Below are 22370 nucleotides of genomic sequence, written 5' to 3' on the forward strand. Positions count from 1 at the left end.
GCCAATAATGTAATATAAAACATATAATAAAATATAATATAGCGATATAATATAGCATATTATGCGATATCCGCCAACAGAATTAACATATATGTTGCAAGCTGGTCACGGGCCTTGACATGAAACAAACTGACAGATGCGCCTGGAAACTGATTCGGAATCTTTCTCTCTTTCTTTCTTTCTTTCTCCCCTTCCTTTTACCCTAACAGGGTGTCGGATTTGGGCTAGCTATTTTAATTTCCATTTACCCACCTCTTCCATTCTTTTCTGTTTCCTGCCATTATTTTCAATTCCTCGAGTGATTTTTGTTTAAGTTTTCCCGCCTCTACTACTTGTTGTATCTATTTTTTTCTTGGTCTGCCTCTTTTTATTTTTCCGATGTTTTTTGCTTCATAAATTTTTCTTGTTATTCTATTGGATTGCATCCTCATCAGATGCCCATACCAGTTCATTTGTCTCTTTGCTATTTTGTTCATTATCGGTTCCTGGTTGGCCATTCTCCTAATAGTATCGTTGCTTAATCTATCCCATTTTGTCTTTCCAACTATCCTTCTTAGATGTCTCATCTCCATTGCGTTTATCCTGCTCTTATGTTTTTCCAGAATTGTCCAGTTTTCACTTGCATAGAGCACAGTCGGTATCACTATTGTGTTATATATTTTTATTCTTGTTTCTCGTGCAAGTTCTCTTTTTCCCATTATTGGGGCTAACGCATAATATAACTTGTTTGATTTCTTTGCTTTATTTGTTATTTCCCAGTCTATTTTTCCATCATTAGTTATTATACTTCCCAGGTATTCGTAAGTTGTTACTATTTCCAATTCTGAGTTTTTACATTTTATCTTTATTTGATTATCTTCCTTATCTCCTTTGCCGCTAATTATCATTATCTTACTTTTTTCCTCGTTTATCTCCATTTTAAGTTCTTCTATTTGTTCTACCCATATATCCATTAGTTTCTGCATTTTATTCTCGGAATCTGCTATTAGTACTATGTCGTCTGCATACATTAAGGACTCTATTGTTACCGGTTGTAATCTGCGGTAACCTATTATTGTCTGTAGTTGATTAGTTCTGACTCTAGTGTTTCTTATCAATTCGTTCATTACTATTATGAATAGCAAAGGGCTGAGACTATCTCCTTGTTTAATACCTCTCTTCCAATTAAATGCTTCCGATCTTTCCCCTGTTACTTGTACCCTTCCTTTTACCTCTTTGTAAGTACTTTCTATAATTTTTATCAATGCATTAGGTACGTTAATTTTCCTCAAGCATTTCCCTATAATATGTCTTTCTATCTTGTCAAATGCTGCTCTTAGGTCTATGAATGCTAATACTAGTTTTTTCCCCGTATCTATGCTTCTTTCTATTAGGTTTCTAATGATATATATGTTGTCATTTGTCTGTCTTCCCGGTCTAACTGCCATTTGTTCTTCTCCCAATACCATTTCTACTTCTTGTCTCAGTCTCTTCTCTATTATTTTCGTATATATTTTAAAGCACACCGATGACAGACATATTGCCCTATAGTTGTCGCAGTTTACATGTTCTCCTTTTTTGTATATTGGCACGATGATATTGTTCTGCCAGTCTTTAGGGATTGTTTGTTTTTCCCACGCCTCTTTATATATTTTCCATAGCCAGTTTATTCCTTCTTCTCCCATGTATTTTACCATTTCCGGTTCAATTTCATCATCTCCACCTGCCTTGCCTATTTTTATATTTGATAATCCTTCTATTACTTCTCTACTTATTTGCTCTGGCTCTGTGTTTTCTTCGCCTTCATTGATTATATTGTCTTCCTTTATCACTTCGGTATCAAATTTTTTCTCATAATATTCTTTCCATACCCTAGCTATTTGTTCTGGGCTTATTTGTATTTGGTTTGAAGTATCTCTTACTGCGTTTATTTCCTTTCGTTTTCCCTGCTTTATGTGTCGTATTGTCGTCCAAAAGTTTCTATTATTTGTTATATATTCTTCCTGAAGTTCTTCTCCAAATTCTTTCCATGTTTTTGTTTTTGCTTGTGTGACTGTCTTCTTTGCCAATCGTCTCTGCCTATAGTATTTTTCTTTATCTTCTTCTAATCCCGTTTCGAGGTATTTTTTCCATGCTATTTTCTTCTTTTTTATTTCTGTCTTCACTTCTTTATTCCACCACCTTGTCCTTTTTAACTGTTTATTATATTTTTTGATTCCACACACTTCAGTTGCTGTTGTCTTTAATACTTCACTGTATGTATTCCATCTTTCTTCCATTGTCCATGTTTCTTTTTGGCGCTCTCTTTGTCTCAGTCTTTTGTTAGTTTCCTCCATGTAAAATTCTCGCACACTTTTTATCTTTAGTTTGTTTACATTTACTTTCTTGTACTCTTTTCTTTCCACTTCCTCCATTTTTTCATCCTCCAGTTTTGCAGTGACCATCCTGTGTTGTGTAGACAGTTCGGGTTCCTTTTCCGTTAAGATGTTTTTTATATTTTGTTCTAGGTTTCTCGTATAGACTATATAGTCGATTAAGCTTTTCGCATTTCTCTCTTCAGCCACAAATGTATATTTGTCGTTAATGGTTTGTTCACTGAATGTGTTTCCTATTATCAGGTCATTGGTTTGGCAGAATTCCAGCATTTTAATTCCATTTCTATTTAATGTTTCTTCCCCATATTGTCCAATGCATCCGAATCCCCTGTTAATATCCTTACCTACTCTTGAATTCCAATCGCCTAAGATTACTATTTTTTCTCTTGTCTCTCTTAATTTGTCTAATGCGTTTTGGAGTTCGTTGTAGAATTCTACCATTATCTCTTCTTCATTACCTTCTGTTAATCCGTATATTTGTATTATTCCTATCTTGTCTTTTAGTTCTATTTGGGCTGTTATTATTCTAGATGATACTGCTTCGTAGTTTGTTATTCTTGATTCTATTCTTTTATTAACTATTATACCGACTCCTTCTTTTGTTCTGTGACCCTGTGGTACTCCGGAATAATATAGACTATATTTCTCATTGATATTAATGTGTCCTTTCCCTATCTTTTTTGTTTCGCTTATTCCCATTATTTGTACGTTCATTTTTTCCATTTCTTCCGTAGCTTCTATTTCCTTGCCGGTCAGAGATGTCACATTCCATGTCCTGATTCGGAATCTTGACAACAATTCCGCTGCTCAGGCACCCAACCAGACCGAAGTCACACCGAATCAGATAGCCCATTATCTCCCCATGAACGTTAAGATCACATAAAGAAAGAATAAGTGTATAACAAAATATCGACTAAATATTTTCTAGGTACCTCTTTTTGTTTGGAGGAGATAAAAGGCGCAATCCATCAAATAAAAGATAATAAAGCTACTGACCTGGACGATATACGAACATAACAAGTAAAGAACTTTGGAATAAAAACCATACCGTGGCTCGTAAAAATGAAGTATTGCTGTATTCATACATTATATATCACCAAAATCTCGAGGAAAGTTAAGGTGGTGGCCCTCTGTAAACCAGGAAAGAATTCGACGAATACAAAGAGTTTTACACCCGCCTTTTTTGTATAACCCTTTCAAGGCGTTTTAATGAATAATACTAGAATTCATCGCTAAATCTGTAAAGACTAAAATTATTCTAGAACAAACTAATAAGCGATAAAAAATTTCCGACTTACAGGGTAAGTAAAATTTCTCCTCCAGAATGGACTCTTTTACGTAATGCTTTAGTCCAAGAACAGTCGTTAAAGGAATAAAAAAATTGACTACCATAGAGAAATGTCTAATACTGCCGACTCTATACAACATATACACCAATGACCAACCCATTAACCAACAAACAAGATAATTCATTTACGCTGATGATACAGCTGTGGCAGCTCAGGGAAGAACCTTCAATGAAGTCGAAATAAAAGAGACTTAGCACTATACTATGATGAAAACTGCAATTAAATTGGATTATGTTCTAGTTAGTTTGGAACTGGTATGAATAAATGGGTCTTAAATATTCGAAGGCTTTTAAACATGAAGCTTAGAAAAAGACATCCAACAATCTAATGTATATAAATAGAAATAATCTGCGAACTATCTTAGGCCTCTTAAGAGGACACTGTCGCCCCAAAAGGGACATGAACAAAACCGAACTAACAAAAACTACGAAAACAGCCCCGGGCTGGATGGGATAAGGCTCAACACATTGACCATTACCAGCTCGAGCCCTACGACTTTGTAGGTGTGTCCATAAGGCCATAATGGACTTCGTTATAAGGGCTGTGCTAAAGGGGCAACTTTAACCTAGGAAAGAGCAACAATAAAACTCTTAGTCCGAATGAAAGTCCTAAACTTAATTTAATCTAAGGTTCACCTGCCTGCAGTGGGACTGTTTCATAGAGAGAAATTGCAAAGTGTGTAGCAGAGAATCAAAAACACTAAGCTATATCTTGTACGACTTCGAGACTGTTAGGTCGCAGGAAGCTAACACGGTCTAACAATGGGTATTATGAGTAAATGTAAGATATAAAATATACCTACTGGTTGCACTTCGACCAATTTACAAGAGATGGCTTTCATAAAAAACATAAGTCTCGGGAAGTATAAATCACAATGTATCCAATAGCTGAATTTGTTAACTTTTTCTTATAGTGCCATCTTCCTACGGAGGTTGGCCAATATAATGACTATTTATATTTTTGAACTTGCTGCTCAAAACAAATCAATCGATCTGCATCGATACCAATCATAATTACTTTAACATAAATAACTTTATGTTATTAACTTAACATTAACTTAAATAACATAAATTACAGTAGTTAAAATCAATAAAAATAAAGTGCCAAAAACTAATAAAGAAATTTTCTTCAAGTGTAAAATAAAAAACGAGGTAGAATAAATGAAAAACTCTGAGAGTCCTGTTTAATATTCACTTATTAGTAAAAAAAATTACTGCGTCAAAAATACTAAAATATTCAATTGTTTAACGAAAAATTATTAAAAGTAAACCAAAAACACTTACCTCATTTAAACACACATTTTATTAAATTTCCTTTTATATTCTCTTAAACCTTAGTTAATGGGGCCAAACCTAAATATATCTACTTGAATATTCTGTTCGGCGAATTTATTTCTTCCGATCCGGCAACATCGTTAGGAGCAGAGGTGATGAATGAATGCGATTATCTGAACATCAAATTTCCGATCCAGTGACTGCGGAAAAAAGAGAATTCGAGGAAACAAAGAAAAAGGCAGGACCTAATTCGAAATAAATGAGTATAGATTACTACACTGTGGGAAATGAGATATGTACGAATAAGTGCAAGATAGAGGGAAATGGATGAAATTTGTCATATTTGATTTTTTATGGGAACTGGATTAATCCACAAATCGGTATTTTATTGAAAAAATGATATTTTCTGCATCATTTAGGTTCATTTCGCGTGATATATTGAAAAGTTAATGGCATTTGCTGATTTTATTGCCTCTCTTTAAATGATTTAGCTATATTAAATATATATTGATAAGACGAAAGTATGCCGCATATTTTCTATTTTATTTCTTAGCATTTTAAAATACAGAGTGTCTAAAACCTTAAAACTTTAAGTCACTATTTTTTAAGTGTTGTGTATATGGCGGCAAATACAATGTATTTTCTTCCAAACATGAACATTACTACAATTTTGTATTGTTTAATATTTTGAGGATATTGTCAGTAGTAATATCCCTAGGACATTGATAACAGACGAGATAATTTCATGACAATCGAAAGCTCGTTCCTTGGTAACAGCACGAAGCCGAAGGCTGAGTGCTGTTACCAAGCAACGAGCTTAAGAAATTTGTCATGAAATTATGAGGCATTCATTAATGTCCGAGGGATATTCGGCGGATAATTTTTCGAAAAAAAAATCATAACTCAACATAACGAAACATTTATTTATTAAAAGTACAGTTAGTGAAAGTACAATTATTAAAATTTAAGTTAACATTAGATTATTTTAAACGTGACATTTTGAAATTTATTTGGATGAAGTTGTCAAACTCGATCGTGTTGTCATAGGGATTGAAAATTGCACTGAATGCAATTTTCAGTCTAATGTTGACATGATTGGGTGAAATTGTTCCACATGACACAAAATGACGAAATTTGAATGGTTGTTAGAACAGTCAGAAAATTATCTTATTAATTTATTTTAATTATAAAACTGTTTTTGTATTTCTTGTAAAGTAGATATTAATTTCAAATTCCGCTTGGCCTGAAAAATCTATAAGGAATAATTATATTTATAATTAATAAAAACTTTTTTTTCGTCTTTTATGAAGGAGGTGGTCCAAATATCTAAACCACCCTACTCAGCTGTGAATTACCAGAGGGATCGTTCTGATTGGGACGCAACATTGGCACGGCATTCGCCCGATCTCTTATTCACGCACAATTCTCACTTATTTTAGCACTTTCTTACTACGACTGAATTCTTCTTTCTTTATGTTCCTTCCTGTTCATGATCAATCTCGCTCGATTTGATGAACTCCTCTCCACCGATCTGATGACCTAACCATCTCCTCCACCAGTTCCGTGACTAATTGCACCCTACTTTCTAGCTATTTCTCAAGAAAGTTCCTCTCATCTATCCATCTATCACATACCAATAGAGTGTGTGAGACATTGTCCGATATTTCACAGTACAGGTATTTGTCATTTTTTGCCTTTCCAAATCTGTACAGGTATGTCCTGAAGCAACCATGTCCTGTGAGAACCCGCGTCAGAATGGAGGGCTCTGCTCCTCTTAGTTTTGAATACCCTCCGATGTTGGATCTTAATCCCCCCCCTAACGCGGCTAATTTTACCTCAGCTCTTTGAGTCACAGCCTTTACGTGCTCCCCCCACCTTTCGCTTTGACTCAGAGTAACCCCTAAATACCTTACGCCTTTCTTTGTAACAACTCTTTTTCTGCATAATCGACTATTATCCTGTCTCTTTTTCTTGGCCCTTTAAAAACTATAGCCTCGATCTTACCCGCAGCCAATTTTATCTCATGTATTTTCATCCATTTTTCGACTTGCTCACAAGTACGCTGTGCACCAAAGTGTGCAAGGTGAACGTACTTCTGGATTTCCTATTTCTCTTCTATTTCGCCACTCGCAAGAGGTAATATATCGAGCATAAAATGCAAATGGACTGGGAGGGTGCATTAAGAGATGTGGCGAAACCAACAGATCAACAATGAAATAATATCAAGAATTCTATTGGAAACGGTGGAAATGCGAATACTATGAAATCATAGGAAATACACTGCGAGACCATGAAAAAATCGGAATCAAATTTAACGAACATGATACAAACGAGTGGATATTAAACACAAAAAAAATGAACTAATCACATAAGTAGAATAAACAAGGCTAAAGTGGACAAAGTAGCAAGTGATAAATCAATCACCAAGAGGATGAAAAAATAAACGACTTATCACGGAAAAGATGGAGGAACAACCTTCGCTAGAAATATTATTAGGCCAATGAATGAGCAAAGTGTTTATAAGTGTTTATTTATTCAGATATTAGCAGGAACGAAACCTTTTTAACTAGTTAGGAAATATATATGGTTATATGGTTATATTATTGGTTATACAAGGGAGAGTGAAAGGAAAAAAAAAACCGGGGAGACGACGCACATCCTAGTTGAAAAATTTAAAGCAATGGAGTAGAAAAATAGCAATAAAACTCTTTACAACTGCAGCAGGGAGAGTAAAATGGGCTATGATAATCGCCACTGTCCTAAAGGTGATGATCGCCAACGTCCGGAACGGATAGGCACTTTAAGAAGAAGAAGAAGTCCTAAAGGTTGAGCCACACGAAGAAGTTATACGTTTTTAGCAGTTGTTAAAAATCATGTTTATATTATTTATATTGAAACGATTGGCGTGAGTGAATTCTTTGCTTATATTATCGTGTAATTCTAGTATGTTAACTGTTTATCTAATTCGTCGATAATTTGAACGCGTATATAGGTGCAATTTTTTGCCAGACGAACTACGTCGGCTGCATTGGAAGTTCCACTCCAGTCTTTGATATTGCGTAACCATAAAGGTTTTTTTTCAGGTATTCCTCTACCCTTTATTTAACCGAGGTAAGAAATAAACCTAATAACTGACCTAAATATGGCAATATCTCTGTGTCTGTACTTCTAAATACTTCCCCATTGGTAACATTTTTCTCCCAAGAAATTTTGACTAACCTGTAGAAGGATCTATGTATGCCTCGAAAGCTATGTGGTTTAATGGTCTAACTTTTAGCGACCATCCTTCTGCATCATATAACAATATGGACATAAGCCGTAAGATGGAATAACCGTAATCGTAGATCCAGACAAATTTTGTTACAGCATTATGTTTAGAAATATTTGTTTCAAATATACCGATCCGAATTTTAACCTAGATATCGACTGATTGCCATAATTTTAGGTTTGTTTTTATTAACAAATACCAAAATTTTCTATGGAGTTCGCAAAAATCGTGTTGTCACGCCATAACGTATTTAGTGTGTTGATATTTCTTACAATAAACTCTATTTAAGAAAACAACAAGAAAACCTGTAAATTTTAAAATTAAATAAAATATAAATATCAAAAGGTACTTACCATTGTATTAGTGCTCGCAGAACTAGACCGATGATTTACCCTCGCAGGGTTCGCTGGCGAAGGACTTTGACTAGAGATCTTGTTTTCTGGGGGCCCTCCACCATTTTTTACACTAATCTCTAAATAACAGTGGCTTTCTAGGTGGCTCTGGGCCCGTTTTTCTTCATTGACTATCCGACGAGCTGCTCGAAATATCTTGTAATAAACTACCATCATCACAGTTAGAGGTATGTAGAAACTACACATGGTGGCGTACAATTGGTATCTGTAAAAGTAGAACATATGAAAATACATGTAATGAAACTTGTGATACAAATAAAAAGATTTACGTAACAACAAAGCTATTGACGACTTATATAAATATTTCATTTATGTACCGGGTGGTCCAATAAGCCGATCTCTCGGCTATATATCAGAAACTATTCATGTGATAACTTTAGGAGAAAAAATTCCTTAGTAAAAGTGGCCAAGAAAAATTGCTGGAAATAACTTTCAAGTTTCTGGGTTAACCGCTAGGGGGCGTAACCTGTGAAGAAAAATTTGAAAAAACCAGTTTTTTGTGAAATATAGTTATATCAAGTGTTAAATAAGTAAACTAGAAAGAGGCCTAAATTCCGCACAAAGTTGTTCAAGAATTTTTTTTTATTTTTTCAAATAAAGGGTGGGGGAGAGTGGGAAAGTATTTGTGGATAAATGCCTATAACTTTGGTTTTGATCAACCGATTTTAACGAAACTAGTGTCATTAGAAAGAGTGTGTATAATTTAATTTACATCTACTATAAAAGAATTGCATTTAGTTTTAATTGTCATGGGTAGAGGGTCCTTTCGAATAGAAAAAATTTAAATTTGTTTTTATTCAAAATGTTTAATTTAAACACCTATCTATTGCAAAACGCATGTTGATAGCTTTTGTCGAACTCAAAATATGAATAAAAACGCATAAACATAAGTAAGTATAGTATTGACTCACCCTTTGTTACAACTTAACATTAAATATGTGAAAGATACAAATATCTTGATCATTAAAAATAATGTTCAATTAAATGTTCAAATTGTTTTTCATCGTTGTCCACACAAAGATGTAATCTTTCGCGAATAGACATAACAGCTGCTTCAATCTCAGCTGTTGATATACTATTTATTGCGTTTATAATGCGCTGTTTTATGTCGTCTCGCATGGTTGGTCGAGTTTGGTACACCAAGTCCTTCAATCTTCCCCACAGATAAAAGTCTAGACATGTTTAGTATGGAGATCTAGCTAGCCATGAAAATATACTTCCCTTTTTAATCAATTTATTTGGATAACTTGCGTACAAATAATCTCGAACTCGTCTGGAAAAGTGCGCAGGACACCCATCATGTTGTAATATTATATTTTTTTTTTGTTTGCAAGGAAATATCTTCTAATAAAACAGGCAACTGATTTTCCAAAAAATCCAACAATGTTTCACCATTTTAAGTTTCGCCATATTTCTTTGAATATGGACCTACGATCTTTCCATCAACTATACCACACCAAAAATTAAGACTCCATCTACCTTGAACCTGCACCTCATGTATCCAGTGCGGATCTTCTTCAGCCCAATAATGCATATTATGCAGATTAACACCACCCGCACTATTAAACGTAGCCTCGTCTGTCCACAAAATCTTTGACATGATATGCGGTTGTTCTTCCAGCAGACCTAACATCCAATTGCAGTAATCCAGTATTGCTTCAAAATCTCTCTCATGTAAAGCTCGGTGGAGAACTACATGATAAGGATGCAGTCTAAAAAATAGAACAACAAATATTGGTGAAAAAGAAACCACTATATTTACTAAAACTCAAAAAATCTTAAAAATCCACAATTGTTTCACAAGATAAATCGTGCACAAGTATTTTTAAGAAATAAATAAAAGGATAAAAGCGCCGTGTTGCCGTTTTTATCGGAATATTAAAATAACAGTTGAATCTAAAGTTTAAAGGGAATTCCAGGTTTCTGACCTAAACGTTCACTTTATAATATGAAAAACCAACCTGTAATGTTTTAAAATCCTTAGATGTTTTTAGTATGTGTAATTCTATAGAGATTTGTCGACTACTTATATGTGGATTCTGTTGAACTAAAGCAAGAACATTGATTGAATTATCTTCGGACATATCTCTACTACGTTGTTTAAAACAAGGACGATGAAAACTACCAGTTTCTCTTAATCTTCTTGCCTTTATTTTAAATACTTCTTTGCCATATTGTCTCCTGTCAGGATATCTTACACAATATATACGTGAGGCAATAGCGGCATTTTGGTGACATTCTAAATCTCCAATCATATCATACAATTCTGCATTTGATATACTCATCACAAATTATTGGTACTGATAATTAACGACTAATATTACCAATATTAATATCTATTGAAAAAGTGCAATCTTCAATTCGAATTATAATATAACACTTCTTAACAATATTTTGACTGCTGTCAATAAATAAACAATATGAACTCCCAGTCAAATTCATTGTCGTAGCCTACTTAGTTTCGAAAAAACTATTTTTAATCATATGAAATAAAAATGGTCAAAATAGGTATCAACATTAAAATTCTTCTGCTATAAAAAAATTTGAAAGTACCTACTCACTTATTTTTTAAATTAATTTATAATACAGGGTGAGTCAGTACTATACTTAATTATGTTTATGCGTTTTTATTCTTATCTCGAGTTCGACAAATGCTATTATTATGCGGTTTGCGCCATTTTCTTACGAATTTAATCCAGTTCCATTATAATTTACAATAAGTAGGTGTGTCCATTAAACATTTTAAAGAAAAACAAATTTTAATTTTTTCTATTCGAAAATACCCTCTACCTATGACAATTAAAATTAAATGCAATTATGTTATAGTAGATATAAATTAATTTATCCACACTCTTTCTGATGACACTAATTTCGTTAAAATTGGTTTATCCAAAACAAAGTTATAGGTATTTACCCACAAATACTTTTCCACTCTCCCCCACCCTTTATTTGAATAAATAAAAAAAAGTACTTGAACAACTTTGTGCATAATTTAGGCCTCTTTCTAGTTTACTTATTTAACACTTGGTATAATCAAGCATATTTCCCAAAAAACTGGTTTCAAAGTTTTCTTCACAGGTTACGCCCTCTAACGGTTAACCCAGAAACTTGAAAGTTATTTCCAGCGATTTCTCTTGGACACTTTTACTGAGGAATTTTTTCTCCTAAAGTTATAACATGAATAGTTTCTAATATATAGCCGGGAGATTGGCTTATTGCACCACCCGGTACATTGTACATTTCAATAGTACATTTTTGTTTAATAATTTGCGTGTATAGACTGTTGGTTTTCCACGAAGCTCAACCGCGAGTTTATCCCTTATGCCTTTGTTTACTGAAAATGTCATATGCATTAAGCAAAAAAAGGTAATTTAGAATGCGTGTTTCTAAAAATCAAATTTGTCTAATTTTCTGCAACTTTTTGAATGCAAAATTATTCGTTTTTATGATCTACCATTATCCTTTTTTTACAGGTTCCTTATCGTAAGAAATAACAATTTTTTAAGTGACATGAAGGAGAAAATCACGGGTACTGACCTATTTTGGGTCATAATTAACACCCTTAGGGCACCAGTAGCGCTAATGCCAAAATTTTAAAAAATATCATTAATACTCCTCCATCGATTCGTAAAAGGACATTTTTTTATAAAAGAAAATTCAATTTTTACCCTTTCATCACTTGCACCTAAAAAATTACGCCATCATTCGCGAGTTAGATTTTATCTAACATATGGGTATAGGTCAAATAAATGAGTCATTAGTACTTATCGGTTAAGTTTATTGGCTGTTAACTCATAAAAAATGATAAACTTAATTGTTTTAAAACAAAACGACAAAAAAACTACTATACTAAGAAATATACACATTAAGCTAGAAAACAACTAATAAGGGTATTTATTATTAAGCATTACGTATACAATTAGATTCCTTCCTCTCTAGACAGCACAGCGGTGGAATTAAATAAAATATGATATAGTGTGCTCTTTACATATCTGCAACTTAGTTGGTACAATATTGTTGGGTAAACCATACAGGGCATAAAGAACATATACATAAAGAACATAGGGCTTTGTTTTATAGTTGGAGTTACCTCTTGAGTAACTGATGGCTTTTCTACGGTTATATTTCAAATTCTAAGTCTTAATTGAAGAGACAGATTTGGATATTGGAACGTTGTTGAAGGTAGAACAATAAATGTTTAAAGAGTTAGCTCAGTGTACAAAGGAAAAGTAATTACGCGTTGTTAAATTTGGCCCGGTTCAACTTATGGGTTGTATAAGTGTTTTTACTAGACTAGCTGCATCGTTAAGTAGTTGATATAGTCCTTCAGACTCCTTGCCGGCGTAAATTTTGGGATTTTGTGTGAGACATTTTTTAGCGTCTTCTTCTTCTTGTAGTGCCTAACCCTTTCGGATATTGGCGACCATCATGGCAATCTGTATTTTGCAAACTGCTGCTCCTCGGTCCTCGATTTTGTTTAATTTTTCCTTGTAGAATTAATTGCAGCAATCCATATATTTCGCTGTTTCTCATGGTGTGACCGAGTTATTCGATTTTGGCTGTTTTTATTGTGGTTAACAACATTCCTTTTTAAATTTTTAATAAAATGTCCTGGTTAGTAACGTGGTTGGTATATGATATCTCTAGGATTCGACGATAAAGCCACATTTCGAAAGCCTCAGTTTTCTTGTAAGTGGCGTCTGTGACAGTCCACGACTCAATTCCGTACAATAAATTAGGAAATACATAACATCACATTAACCTAATTTATATGGGTACTGATTAATCATGGCATTTAAATAGATTAGCAATTTTTTTAAATGCAGACCTTTCTTTCTCTATTCTACATTTTATTAATTTTCAATAACGTGCGTACCATGGTAGGTGCACGTTCTTACTCTTTCTATTGCTTGACTATTTATTTAATTTGCTGTTCCTCTTTAGAGATCATCATAAATTTTGTTTTCTTGATGTTCAGTGAAAGTCCATATCTCTGACTCACTTCTATGATTATATTCAATAACTCCTGGAGGGCTTGCTTTCCTATTAACTATCAGCAAATACCACCGAGGTTATCCGCGTATCTGATGTTATTGATACATTCTTTGGCTTCGAATTCTAGCTTCAACATCCTGTACTGTTTCTTGAAAGATTTTCTCAGAGGATATGTTTAACAGCAAGGGCAATAGTATACATCCCTGTCGGACCCCATGTTTTATTTTGTAATTATCGGATTCTCCTGCCTCTGAACGAATAGATAATGTTTGATTTTCATTGATGATCCAAATAGAACAGAACAATGGAAGAAGTAAATTGAAAAATAACTGAAAAATAAAAGAAAAGCTATTAGCCAAAGCTAAAATAAACTTATCGTTGAAATCTATTTTCTTTTATAACAGATTAAAGAAAGATGAAACTACATTAAATGCCGTAGGATAATAACCGTGGATAAATATTGTGGAAGACTATGGAATCAGGAAATACCAAAACAAAACTTTTATGAAGAACATGGGGTAAACTACCATGGCTATCGCATAATACTTCAAAAGCTAGAACATAACAAACTAAATCGAAACTCCGTAGAAACCGATGGATTAAATCATGAAGATTAGAACCAGGATTACAAAAATATGGAAGACTGTATAAATGCAGTGTGCGGAATTAGTGCGAGGAAATCTAAATACTTATTTATCGTAAGCGATTCGTTGATAAAACGTAGATGAATGTACAATATGTTAAACAGCTGGACAAATAAAAACATTGTTTTTCAACACGATTGTCGTTTTGACTTTTAAAAATCAAATCGAGATACTATCATAAGACGATTCAGAAAAGTTGGGTTTTGAGGTTAGGACCTTTTGTTGTACCTCATAATATTTTCAATACAACAATGTATCAACTAATAGATTAATAGAAAATTCACCAGTCATTCTACGAAATCGTACAACTCCAAATATGCAGAACGATGATTAGATCATTCGTGGCATATGGCGGAACCATAACAAAAAAAAAACAAAATATTGTTAAGACATTTTTTTATCATATGAAGAATATAAAAAAATATGAACTAAAACTCATCAATTGGTAAGAAAAACAAAAACAGATTACTGGGAAAGATTCACAAAAGGACTAGAGATGGATTTCTATGGACAACAGAAACAAGTATGGCGCTTCATAAGACAACAAAGAAGCGTAATGAAAGAACTAGTTGAAATAGAACACATACAAGAGGATACATGAGTGGCCTTCCTGACAAAAATGTTTAAAAAACAAAACGAAGAACCTTTACCAGAAACGCCAAATATAATAACCGAACAAAAGACCGAAATCTCCCAAAACGATGTTAAAGAAGGAATAAAAAAAATAAAAAACAGAAAGTCACCAGGAGAAGATCAAATACCAAATGAACTCTTAAAATATGAAGGTGATTACCTTGTACAACAACTGCAACTTCTTATTATTAAAATAATCACCACGAACAGAATACCAGATGAATGGAGGATATCGATCATGGTAATGTTTGTCAAAAAAGGAAATAAGAAAGACCCCAATAATTATCGAGCAATACATCTATTAAATACAACACTCAAATTGACAACAAGAATAATAGCGACAAAAATAAACGAACGAATATCTCTGCAAGAGGAACAGCAATGATTTCGGACAAGAAGATCATGCTCGGATGCAGTTTTTGTAATGAGACAAATAAAAGAAAAGTCACTGGAATACAACAAACCAGCATATATGTGTCTGATAGATTTGCAGAAAGCGTTCAATAGAGTGAAAATTCAGGACGCAATACATTTATTATATGAAGAGAGAATATCACTGGATTTAGTAAAAACCTTTGTCAATATATATAAAGATAACATAGCTATGGTACGATGTAAAGGAAAACTGACAAATATGAAACTGGCATTAGACAAGGAGATTTGCTGAGCCCATTAATATTTAATCTGATAATGGATGAAATCATAAAAAAGGTAAAAAAGAAGAGGATATAGAATGGGAGAAAAGGAAATAAGGATAATATGCTACGCCAACGACGCCATAATAACAGCCGAAAATGAAGATGACCCAAAAGATTAATTAAAAAAATGGAAGATACGGCGCTCACATTCAACATGGAGATCTCAACAGAGAAAACTAAAACGATAGTAATATCAGCAAACCCGAGACGATGTAAACTAGTCGTACTTAAATATTAAAATAATAGAACAAGTGATGAAAACTGAATACTTGGGAATAAAACTGTCAAGCTACGGAAAAGTGGAAGAAGAAGTACAAAAACAAGTGAACATGGCAAACATAGCAACAGTATGTCTCAACAACACAATCTTGAGAAACAAATACCTCACAACGGAAACGAAAACCAGGATATATAAATCATCAATAAGACCGATAATGACGTACACAGCGGAAACAAGAGCAGATACAGCGAAAATACAACGACTACTGGAAACAACAGAAATAAAAGTCTTACGAAAAATAACAAACCAAACTCTAAGAGACATAGAAAGATGTGAGGAAATACGAGCGAGATGTGGTATGGAGGAAATAAATGTGTGGACCAAACGAACAAAAATTGGAATGGAATCAACACATCGAAAGAATGACAGAAAATAGAATAGTACAAATAGCAAGAGACAAATGGAAGAAGATCATTGGGACGACCGACGAAAAGATGGTCAGACAACGTCAATTGAGGCTAAAAACCAAAGTAAAACAGGCATTAAGCCTATTTATAAAGTAAGAAGATGAAGAAGAAGACATTTTTAACGCCAAATACTATGAAAAATAAAGGGCCTGACAGTTGAAAAGTCTAACCAATCAAACGCCATCAACGAGATAAAAGCCCAGACACCGAGGCGAGCAGGATATATGCATAGACCCAATAAAGACCGGCCATTCAAACGGATATGGGAGGAAAATCCAATCGGTAGAAGATTCAGAGTCAGACCTAGATGAAGGGATAACATTCTTAAAAAATTGCATGTCATCGGAGTGCACAACTGGCGAAAAGATGTGATTGACTAAAAAGGTGGAGGCAAGTCGTACAGGCACTGAAGACCCACAAATGGTTGTAAGGATACAGAAAGAGAAAGAAAGAGAAAGATAGAGAGAGAGAGAATACAAAAGAGAAAATAGGTTTTAAAAGGAAATCTTGTGGTTTAAAGGGGAAATGACCTATTATATTAGTAAATATAATAGGCATACAACCACTACATAAGAATGTAAAACGAAATTTATACATTAAATAGAGAAATAGTATTGGAAAAGTTTCTTTAAATAAATGAATGACGACTTCCAGGTAATTCAGAAATAAATATGGAAATTTAAGATTAAAAATAAAAGTAATTTGTAAACTTCCAAAACAACATTGTAATTACAAAGAATATAGCAATTATTCTCGTTTGTATATAAAGGAAGCTTAAGGGTGATATTCTAAAATTGTTACGAGCGTAGTAGTAAATACAATAGCAGTTTATTTTTCGAGCCTTTTATTTTATATTCTTATTACGTGATGCTAAAAATATGCCATAAAAATGGAAATTTCTTTACTGACCCCGGCATACTTGTAAATCTTTCTTTTTTAATAGCCGATGTACTTTATGAAAAAATTGAACGTTTCTTATAGTTTGGCATTAGTAATTTTAAATGTTAAAGGAAACTATATGCTTTCTCTATTTTTAAAATAACCCAAAAGTTAATGAATGGAAATTTCCTAAGACATTAATAAAACGAAACAAAGTAAGTCTATACTCATTAAATTTCATCCAAGATAATTAATACGGATTTAAGAACCAGTTTTTCTATTAAGTGTTTAAAATGTGCTTAGTCTACTTCTTGAGAGTAATTAATCATATTGCTAAACTCCTGCCTTATTCGTTTAAATGTGTCAGGGGAATTTGCTCTACATTCTTTAAGAATTCGTTGTTTTAAAATGTCAATACTGTAGGTTACTGTAGCGTAAACCCTAGATTTAAAGTGTCGCCATCAAGAAAAACCTTATGGTGTGAGATCCGGTAAACGAGCTGGCCATCTTCCAAGATATTTCTAATCTAGGTAACTTCTTACTGCACCATGCACCATCTTGTGGAAAACTTTTTAACAAGTTGCCGAATTCATCTGGATTATATATTTCAGAATTTCAAGAATGAATGGCTCAATTTCATTTAGTAACATCTTCAGATACACTTCATCGGTTAAGTTAGCATTGAGAAAAACAGGCCCAACTATGTGGATTCCCAAAATACCTGCAAAATATTGACTTTTTCTAAAATTAACTATATTTTTCAGGAAAGACGTGAGAATTTGTGTCACTGAAAGTATTTGAAAACTGTGGGGTTAAAGAGAAAAATCTGCAAAAAAAAATAATTTCTCTTTTGTAAAGACAATCGCATAAGCAGCGACAACTTTCTTCATTACACCATTTACGGATCGTCATCACTGTCTCGAAAACCCTTTTTGGGTCTTGAACGATTCGAGTGTCCTTCTCCATTTTGATCTGTTTCGTCCTATTTTTCCCAAATCTTATATTTTTAAAGTTATTAAGTTATTTTTGATTTATTTTATCTATCTCAGCTTTAGTCTTTCTCTTGTTCTTTTTACTACTGGTACTTATTTACTTTTTTTTCTTATGAAATATTTTTTTTAGTAACCACAAGTCTGACTTGTCCGTCAGTTAGCCAAGCGGTCTGGGCGGCCGGTTCTCATTCGCTTCATTGCGACTGGTTCAGTGGATGTGAGTTCGATCTTCAGCTCGGTGTACAAAAAACAAAAAGGCTAACGCAGCAGTTTAAAATTTTAAATGAATCTGCAGCTTAGACTAGAATATGCTGGTGTCTGATCAGCCTATGGTGGAGCAGTACGGCAAGAGATAAGGGCTTGTGGCTCAGTGATACTCCTCCATAGATCCCTATCGGAAGGGCGAGGCGCCTAAATACCAGTGTATATGTATACTTATTTACTTTCGCATACGCTCATTATATATAGCGAAAATTAGTAAATCAAAATAAGAATTACTCTTAAACATTTTGTCTTAAATTAATAAATATATTTTGAGAACATATACAGGGTTGGTCATTCAAAAGCATTCACCCCGATATTTGGCAATATTTACTGAATTTTGTGAAAATGGTCAAATACATGGGTGGATCTTTATCCCAAAAACGACATTTTTAAAAGATCTAGATATCTGTTATTAGTTAAACTCCTTTTATCTAGTACCACGAATCTTTAATTTTAAATGGGGAATACACCGTACGTGGCTTAGATAGATATTTTGCTAGAGAATTCAGGCAAACAAGATTTATTTTTTTATGTTAACTCTATTGTTCCAAAAAACTATCAGCTTATTGAAAGTGCTAACGCTTTTAAAAATACAAGTAACGGTTACATTTTGCTAAAGTCAATTTAAAATTTTTCCTATAACGTTAAAAACTACATAAAAACAAAATTTGCAGCAATATTAGAAAACTTTATTATATGTAAAGTAAATTACATGGAATAAATTTTAAAAATTATGAATACATAATTTAAAACAGTTTACTTATCAGTTAGGATTATTTAATTAAATGTTTAAAATAATATTTACCAACATCCATACAATTTTAAAGTCCAAACTGCAACCAATGCTTTAAAGCATTTTAGGCATTAATAGAATATATTTGTGCACTATTGTCTTCCTGGTTCTTTTAATGAAGCATAAATATTATTGTTAGTCTTACTTTTTTAATATACTCATAGGTAAAGGTCCAGGGGAGATAAATCGTGTAATCTTACTGGCCGTTCAATAAAACTTACTCGTTTAATTCATTACCTGGAAAATCGTTTATTAAGATAACCCTTACGTTTATGTTGCACCGTAATAATGCGGAGGCTCTCCTTTTTGGTTGGAAAAACAAATCATCTTCCCCGTATCTGCCATTAATTCTGTCAAATGGGAATTAACTGCATCCTTTAATATTTCTAGATATACTTTATTCAAATTTTGTTACAAAATGAATGTCTTAACAATACAGTCCTGATAAATTTCTGCCCATACGTTCAGTTTTAATGGCTCTTGGATATGTGTTTCGTGGAAAAATAAATATTAAATAAAAAGTTTGGATTACTATAAGTCATAGTATCATAAAACTTTAGTCGCCTGTCTTGATCATTTTTAATGTAATTTTAGTACCAACTGTATTTGTATGAAAGTTTTGAAATATTTTTGTACTCTGAAAACCGTAGTGCGTGAGAAAATTGATTGATGGGCTACTTTTTACTTGCAGCTCCTTAAAGTAGGTTTCAAATTAAGACCACCTGAAATTGCTAATTCTGCCGCTTTAATCCTAACAGATTTTTCACACCCACTGTATTAACCAGCTATTTATTCCGTTTAATAAAATTATTTAACTAATTTTAATACGAATGAGTCACGAATTTGCTTACTTTTGTGACGTTGGTTAAACAATGTTGCTGTTCTCCTTGCACACTATTTAAAATAATATGAAAATAATTTTAACGCAATATTCGATACAACAAACCAATTTGAATGAATTTAAAAAAATTTTACACGACGTTTACGTTTTTGACACGACGAGAAAAGTTACGTTTTTAAGGGGCGTAACACTTTTATTAAATTTTTTTCTGTTTATTTACGATTACAATCTGGTCATAAATGACCAATCTCTTTGTCAACCATTATCCATCCACTCCTGAATGTAGTCTCTCCCAATTGCTTCCATCTTTCTCTATCTTGCGCCAATCTAATCCACTGTTTGCCTGCCAATGCTTTTATGTCATCTACCCAGCTTTTTTGAGGTCTTCGCGTGTTTCTTGTTGCCGTCCTTGGTCTCCATTCTAGAATTCTCCGTGTCCACCTGTTGTCATTATATCGGACTACGTGACCTATCCAGCGCCATTTCATTTTTGTAATTTCTTCCACAATATCCTTAATCTTCGTTCTACGTCTTATCTCGGTGTTTCTAATCTTGTCTCCCAGTGATATTCCAAGCCTGATTCGTTCCATTGCTCTTTGCGTTGTTTCTAATTTTTTAGCAGATTTTTTTGGTAAGGCCTACTGTCTCCAAGCCGTAGGTACAAACTGGTAGTATGTATGTATTATACACCTTTTTCTTTAAGTTTACAGGCATGGAGGTGTTTTTTAAGATATATGTCAGTTTGCCATGCTAGTTGACCATGCTGTAAATGACCAATAAGCAACTTTATTCTATGCTAAATTACTAAAGATGCTTGAAATCAAGAGTTAAATAAAGAGATAAATAACGCACTAATGTTAACATGCACCACGCGCACAAGCACTAAGCTCTGCTTTTTCACTGTCACCTAAAATTCACTAATTTAAAGGACTTTGTCCTCTTCAGTCTTCTGTTCAGTCTTCTGTTTTTTTTTTTTGATAATTGTAGTACTTTCTAATCCCAGATCGTTATGGAGGTCGCTGTCCTTCACGTACCAAGGAGTATTCACAATGTTTCTCAATACTTTCTATCCTGAAATTTCTGGATTCTTTCTATATTACTTTTCTTAGCACATTCTCAGAGTTAGCTACCCCAAGTCCAAATGGGTCATACTATTTGTTTATAAAGTAAAAGCTTGTTGTATAGATAGAGAGGAATTTTTTCCTAGAATCCAATACTTTTTTTGTATGTGACGCTAAATTCCCTTTTTTCTTAACATGAACCTTCCAGCGTAGTTGTGCATCGAATGTTATACCTAGGTATTTTGCCGTATTTACATATATAACTTGGATATTATTAATTGTAACTGGTATATTTTAAATCTTTTTATTGGTAAAGTTAACATTGGTGTACAGATTTATTTTCCTTTAGCCGAATTTTCCATGCTGTTGTACAAAAATGTATTATGTTAACTGCTGTTTGTAGTTTGTTTATTGCCTTTTCGATAGTGTCATCTACCTGCTAAAATGGCAGTATCGTCAGCAAAGGTGGCAATGGTATTATGTTTGAATACAGGTATATCACACGTATAGCAAATAAAGGACCGGGTCCAACACGCTACCTTCCGAAACTTCTGCTCTAATTTTTCTTATGTCTGAATAGGTGTTTTCTTATCTTGAATATAAGTTTTCTTGTTTGTTTAATTCTAAAGTGTCTTTTATATATAAAAGAATGTAAAATTTGCGAATATTGCTTGGACATAAATGTTTATAGTTTATAGCTTATATATTAAACCTTGAACCGAGAGCTGAAATTGAATCGGAATTGCTCTCGGTCAACACCATCTTCATACAGGTCACAAAATTGATTTTGAAAACTCCAAAACCATAGCCCCCATCCGCTTCTATAAACCAAGAATTATCCGAGAAGCCATAGAAATAGAAAAAAGACCAAATTGCCTTAACAAAAGAGATGACGCCATACGGTTACCTTCCACATGGATACCTCTCATAAAGAAAATATCGCCCCCTCCATCCTCGAATCAAAATCCCACTATCGGAAATGTTCGCGCCAACTCTCGCGCCAATGCCCACCCTAACCCCCACCTAGGCCACGTCACCATCGACGGTATAAATGAACCGTCCCTGGTCCCAGCCGTAGTAGTGCAGTGACTAGTGAGTGTAGTAGTGTCTGGGGTATCGGGACACTAAGACCTCGGAAGCCCTGAAGAAGACATCAGAGAGGATGTCGAAAACTCGGCCCAATGCTCGTGCCCGAGATTCAATAATTTAATTAACAAATGTAACT

The 22370-nt window shown here is 33.6% G+C and overlaps 1 protein-coding gene across 4 annotated transcripts in view; it reads right to left on the reverse strand.

Annotated features, from left to right (window-relative positions):
* LOC140434852 (5-hydroxytryptamine receptor 1-like) overlaps positions 1-22370 on the reverse strand; it is a 1076278-nt gene that overhangs the window by 298943 nt on the left and 754965 nt on the right. For all 4 annotated transcript variants that reach the window (XM_072523427.1, XM_072523426.1, XM_072523428.1 and 1 more), the window contains one exon: positions 8599-8863. In XM_072523427.1, the coding sequence (XP_072379528.1) occupies positions 8599-8863 (265 nt within the window). The remainder of the gene's footprint in view (positions 1-8598; positions 8864-22370) is intronic.

Source organism: Diabrotica undecimpunctata, chromosome 2, assembly GCF_040954645.1.
Source record: "Diabrotica undecimpunctata isolate CICGRU chromosome 2, icDiaUnde3, whole genome shotgun sequence".
Classification (NCBI taxonomy): Eukaryota; Metazoa; Arthropoda; class Insecta; order Coleoptera; family Chrysomelidae; genus Diabrotica; species Diabrotica undecimpunctata.